We start from the raw sequence: 5,525 nt of genomic DNA, 5'->3' as shown, positions 1-5,525 counted from the left end.
TCTTTCTTTGCTTTGTAGGTGTCTTAGATCTGTGTGGTGTCGCCCAGCTCAATTGCTGATAGATCATGGTGGTGTTTCAGGTGATTTGAAGAAATTGCTCGTCCAGCCGACTGGGTTGCAAGCCCGGGAGCAAAGGATCCTTTACAGAGGGAAGGAGAAGGACAGTGGCGATTACTTGCATCTAGTTGGAGTGAAGGACAAGGCGAAAGTAGTGCTCATCGAGGATCCCGAGAGCCGCGAGAGGAAGCAAGAGGAGTCCCGACACAACGAACGAATCTTGAGGACCTCCAAAGCTGTGTCGGCCATTAAGTCTGAGGTCGATAAGCTTGCTGAAAGGGTACTACTCCTCTCTTTTCTTGTTTTCTTTGCTTAGAGTTTCTCTCGGGCTTATGTGTTGCTTCTCTCTCGGATTTGCAGGTTTTGACGGTAGAGAACGATGTTCACAGACGAGTCGAGGTCCCCGAGTCCGAATTCGACTCGCTAACCGAGGCCTTGATGATGCTGCTGCTGAAGCTGGATGGGATCGAAGCTTTTGGTGACGCTAAAGCCCAAAGAAGGATTCAGGTAAAACCTTCGATCTGGATTCCCGATGCGAGTGCTTGACTTCTCTCTCCTTGTTTCTTTGTCTCGAAGGTCAGGAGAGTCCAAAAATTTGTGGAAGCCCTCGACGCGTTGAAAATGAAGAACTCGTCTCCTCCAAGTGTCGCAGCCAAGGAGCAAAGCCCCGCGAAAAACTCGTCCAGTAGCAGCAACGCGGCCGCCATTGTTGTCACGACCCAGTGGGAAACCTTTGAAACATCGGCAGGGAATTTCATCTCCACACCTCCAAAACCGGCTACCACAGCAATTGAGACCGATTGGGAGAGGTTTGTACGAGTTTTCGAGATTTCTTTGCTGTGTTCTAACGATTCTTCTGGGTTTTTTTTTTTTTTCCTTTTTTCCTTTTTTCTCGTTCCAGAGCGCTCTTCACATAGAAGGTAGTGAAGTTTTATTGGTGGCGTGGTCATTCAAGGCTCGATCATATATAGAGATCAATCTTTTCGTGATTGTCGAATTGGTGCAAGCAAGGAGAAGAAGGAAGAAGAAAGAAGAAGAAAAAATTGGAGCTTGTAGAAAGAATGGAAAAGCTATGGTAAGGAGGAGGCGCAATTCTTTGTATAGTATCATAAAACATTTGTTTTGCGGAATGGGGTTGTGTGTGGTAATAAAAAAGAAGCGCGAATGTTTTGGATTTGAAAAGATTCTTTAAGCCTTTGAGAATCTTCCTCTCTGGCTATGGCGGATTAGGGCTTAGGGTTTTAGGTAGGTGTTGGAGAAGAAATGGTGCCCGCGTGACAGCGCGGTCGAGATCATGGCGAATGCCGAGATCAGGAATACACTGCTGCTAGCGTCAGCGATCCTGTTCTTGTTCTTGGGATTGCTGCCCGCGCGTGGAGGAAGGCCTCACATCAGCAATCTCAATGTTCTTCTTCCGCCGAGGACGACGACTCCAGTGCGCTATCGGCTCCAGGGAACCGATGGCTGCTTCGTTTGGTGAGCTGAGCGGCATTCTTGTGTAACAGTAGAGATATTTGGATTCTTTGGACAGGACTTGGGATCATCACGACATTATCTCGCTTGTTCCAGAGTACAACGGCACGTCCAGCGATTGCTCCACCAGCGCTTTGATCACACCGCTTTCTCCATTCGAGGAGAGGCAAGCGACGGCGGTCCATGCCACCGACACTGTCACGGGGGAAATTCTGCGCTGCGAAGTCTTCATCGATAAGATCTCTCGGATACAAATATTTCATCACTCCGTGAAACTCGATCTCGATGGATGGGCGACGCTGCGCATTCGTGCTTTCGATGCCGAAGGTAAACGATTGGTGTTTTAGTTTGTGATCGATTGAGCGGTTCCTGTCTTCTTTCCAGAGAATGTGTTTTCATCGCTGGTGGGATTGAAATTCGCGTGGCAGCTATCTTCGTTTGATCCTGCTGGCGAAACGCTTCCTCAAAAATTACTACACGTTCCTCTCAAAGACAGTCCTTTGAGCGACTGCGGCTGTATGTGCGGAGACCTTGGTACTCAAATAGAGTTGGAGGACCAGGTAGACATCCATTCGATTCGCTGAAAAGAATTCATCTTTTTGTGTGTGCCTGTGCTTCAGGGGTTTGGATCTGATTTATACGTTGTCCGAGGAGTGAGTACTGGACAGGAGAGAGTAAAGGCCAGGCTAGTGGAACCGAGAATGGAAGAGCTGGATGATACATTGGTCTTGACTGTTGCCGAGGCGATCTCTCTGGAGCCGCACTCTCCTCTGTATATTATTCCGGGAACGAGCTTTCGGTTCAAGTTGAAGGCTATGCGTAAAAACGTCTTATCAGGTATACATGTTTTTCTGTTTTCACGGACTTCTGTTGGAACTCACGTGTTTGTGCGACCATGCAGAGATTCCATTGCCTTCTGTATATCACAAGTGGTCTGTTACAAACGAGGCTGTCGCTTCGGTTGACCAAAACAGCGCTCTTATTGCTGCAAAAGTTGTGGGCGTAACGAATGTTATCGTGGAAGACGTCAGAGTTAAAGGGCATCAACAAATGGCTACTGTGCATGTTGTCATTCCCACAAGACTAGAACTTCATCTCCTACCCCTTTACAAAAAGGAAGCGCATTCTCGCAAGCTGGATGTCGAAGGCAGGGTATCAGGGGAAACTTGGTACATCGTGTCCGGCAGGGAGTACGTGGTTAATGTTCGGGCGTTTGCTCTCGACTCCGCTCGTGCTCTTTACCTGACGCAGGTCTTTTCCTTCTTCGTTTTGTTTTTTTGCTAACTTTTGTATGCGACAGAGTAACGATTTGAGACTTCTTTTCACGTACCTGCCGTACTGGGAAGCTGTTGAAGTTCCCGAAGATGTTTCATCCGAACATGGATGGCAAAATGCGACGCTGCTGAAAGCTAATGCTGAGGGCGCTGGAACTATAGTGGCTAAACTTGTCTACAACGTTGATTCTGATGTGAAGGTGCTTTGTATTGTTGTATTAATTTTCTTGGCTCAATCGTGCAATTTGATGCAGGTGCTAAAGCTTGAGCAAGCAGTTGTTGTGTGCCCCCCTGTTTTAATAGCACTGGAGCGTGCAACAAGTGTCCGCGCTGTATTTCTTCCTTGGAGCCCAGGATCTTCGCAGGAGTACCAGTTAAAAGCTGAAGGAGGTTCAGTATTAGAAAAATTTGGTAACTTATATCTGCTAACTGATTGCTTTTGGCTTTATTTTTCCTCTTCTAGGCTGCGGAGATATATCTAGCGATTACGTATGGTCCTCAACGAATCCAAGCGTCGCAACTGTGAATGCACTCGGAAAAATTTTGAGCAAAGGACCCGGGAAAACAGTAATTCGCTCGTCGTCGGCAAAAGACTTGCTAAACGTTGATGAGGTAATAGTGGTCCTGGTTACTGATAAGAACCTACAACTGCTCTTATCTTTTTCAGATCCACGTGGAGGTGTCTGTTCCATCATCCATCTCTGTTGTTCATGGTCTTCCTGTTGAAGTCGAGATAAACACCATTCTTCCAGTCGCCGTGAGCTTGACAACGCCGGCTGGTAAGCTTCTCCTTTTTCTTTGTCATTAAACATTAACCTCGCCAAACAGGTCACGCTTACTCCAGATGTGACGTATATAATAGTTTTGTGCAATGGGACCTTTTCGGTGTGGACGGCAACTTCAATTTTGTGGATTCATCGGGTCCATTTACATTATCGGACATCTCATCTTATTTAAGGCCGGAAGAAAGCTCCTCTCAAGTTGTATGTGCATGGAACGCAATCTTGCCATTGCGACCAGGCAGGGCAACCGTCACGGGATCCTTGAAAGTTTCAACTGTCGAGGCAGCAGCCGCTTTGGAAACGTCTTGGGCGATAGCTTCGTACGCTCCTCTAGCTCTACAACAGGTCTCGGATGGAAATTCTTGCGGTGGATACAGCTGTAGCGACACTTCCGGTCAAAGTACATGTCACAATTTGAAGGAGCTGCTACTTGTTGTGGGGAGTGGCATCAAGGTTATGCTAGTAGGTGGCCCCGAACGCTGGAGGCAGGAATCACAATTTTTAGAGTTCCACGAAATCGTTTCTTCCGAAGCCGGAGGGAAAGCGTCAGAGGAAGTTCTCGTCACTCGCTCAACGGATGGTGGCGGACGAGTCTTCTTCGTTGGCTGTTCCGACTTCGGCAATTACGTAAGAACCTTTCCTTGTTATTACGATGCTTGCAAACTAATTTGTTTCTCTGCATTTAGACGCTCATATTTCGTCGTGGCTACCAAGATCTTGAAGGACCAGTGAACGTTGTGGCCAGTTCTAGTTTACTGGTTGTTTGTGACGTTCCTAGCTCAATCGTTCTCATTATTGACGAGCCAGGTATGCCAACTGCTGTAAATCACTTTAGCTGACTTTCATGTGTTGACACAGATAATAGTCAACATATTATCAAGTCAGTTGTTCAGTTGGAACGTGATCAGGAAAGAAAGCGTTTGCTGCCAGTTACGGTATTAAACAGTCGCTCTATTCGAGTTGCCGCACTGGGTCTTCACAGTTCTGGAAGGCCATTTGCGAACACATCGTCAATGGCTCTTTCCTGGCATTTGGACGAGTGCGATGCTCTCGCATACTGGGATGATCTCGACGTGCCTCCGGACAGATGGGAGAGGATCCTTGGCCTCCAAAATACCGTGGGATTGGTAAGATACAAGTTTAAGAAATCATATTCACGTATTCACTATTCCGTTTGTAGTGTGCAGTAAGAGCGACCTTAACACATCTGAAACAGTCAAAATTACCAGTGTTAACAGTCGTTGCGGCAGCTAGTTTGCTAAAGCAAGCCAAGCCGTTCTTGCATGACACTGCTCAATTACAACTCGTTGCAGCACTAAGGCTGGAGCCAAAGGAGACTTTACTTTTTGGCCACCCAGACGCTAAGGTGAGTTTTCGTGGTATGGTTTTTAAACGGCTAATTGGTCTGATAGGCGACCTTGCAAGTTCTCGGAGGCACGAACGATATTGAGTCACACGTTAATGACTCTAGAATAGCCGTCGTTATTCATCCACCGACTGGACCTCGTGTATCACACCTCGTAGTTGCTGCAAGAGCCATGGGAACTGCAGTTGTTTCTATACTTGACGTTGGTTTGGCTAGTCCTGCTTCAGCAAATGCTTTGGTATGTTTTCAGCTTTTGCAGCGTCCGCTTCAAACTTATTAACCCTTTCCAGGTGCACGTAGTTGACATATCGTGGATCAAAGTTGTACCCGACGTTGTAACCATGGAGGTGAAAGGAGTTACTTTTGTTTACTTTTTACTGAAGGAGTTTGTTGCAGTTGGGAACAATGTTGGAGGTTCACCTGCAAGTAGGGGATAGTACTGGGCGTACCTTTGATCCATCACAGGTATTTTGTTGTGAAGTTTTCCTCATTTGTTCACGTAATTTATTTAATTTGCAGTTTGTGCTTTTTAACATCCATGTCCACCTTCAAGACGAAATTATTAGCCTTGTA

At 46.7% G+C, this 5,525-nt stretch overlaps 2 protein-coding genes across 2 annotated transcripts in view; both read left to right on the top strand.

The window, feature by feature from the left end:
• The window catches only part of LOC9645285 (BAG family molecular chaperone regulator 4), a 5,249-nt gene extending 4,018 nt beyond the window's left edge, over positions 1-1,231 (top strand). Inside the window, exons 5-8 of the mRNA XM_002975693.2 lie at positions 19-337; positions 418-564; positions 634-866; positions 959-1,231. Of these exons, the coding sequence (XP_002975739.2) occupies positions 19-337; positions 418-564; positions 634-866; positions 959-974 (715 nt within the window). The 3' untranslated portion in view covers positions 975-1,231. The remainder of the gene's footprint in view (positions 1-18; positions 338-417; positions 565-633; positions 867-958) is intronic.
• A 41-nt stretch (positions 1,232-1,272) lies between these two features.
• LOC9630384 (nuclear pore complex protein GP210) overlaps positions 1,273-5,525 on the top strand; it is an 8,264-nt gene continuing 4,011 nt past the window's right edge. The window contains exons 1-17 of the mRNA XM_024680436.1: positions 1,273-1,533; positions 1,589-1,857; positions 1,915-2,090; positions 2,151-2,367; positions 2,432-2,781; positions 2,831-3,004; positions 3,059-3,194; positions 3,268-3,416; positions 3,472-3,583; positions 3,633-4,213; positions 4,273-4,393; positions 4,445-4,713; positions 4,767-4,952; positions 4,999-5,190; positions 5,243-5,299; positions 5,349-5,417; positions 5,472-5,522. Coding sequence (XP_024536204.1) covers positions 1,352-1,533; positions 1,589-1,857; positions 1,915-2,090; positions 2,151-2,367; positions 2,432-2,781; positions 2,831-3,004; positions 3,059-3,194; positions 3,268-3,416; positions 3,472-3,583; positions 3,633-4,213; positions 4,273-4,393; positions 4,445-4,713; positions 4,767-4,952; positions 4,999-5,190; positions 5,243-5,299; positions 5,349-5,417; positions 5,472-5,522 — 3,291 coding nt within the window. The 5' untranslated portion in view covers positions 1,273-1,351. The remainder of the gene's footprint in view (positions 1,534-1,588; positions 1,858-1,914; positions 2,091-2,150; positions 2,368-2,431; positions 2,782-2,830; positions 3,005-3,058; positions 3,195-3,267; positions 3,417-3,471; positions 3,584-3,632; positions 4,214-4,272; positions 4,394-4,444; positions 4,714-4,766; positions 4,953-4,998; positions 5,191-5,242; positions 5,300-5,348; positions 5,418-5,471; positions 5,523-5,525) is intronic.

This window comes from Selaginella moellendorffii, unplaced genomic scaffold, assembly GCF_000143415.4.
Source record: "Selaginella moellendorffii unplaced genomic scaffold, v1.0 SELMOscaffold_28, whole genome shotgun sequence".
Classification (NCBI taxonomy): domain Eukaryota; kingdom Viridiplantae; phylum Streptophyta; class Lycopodiopsida; order Selaginellales; family Selaginellaceae; genus Selaginella; species Selaginella moellendorffii.
This window is presented reverse-complemented; position numbering and strand designations above follow the sequence as displayed.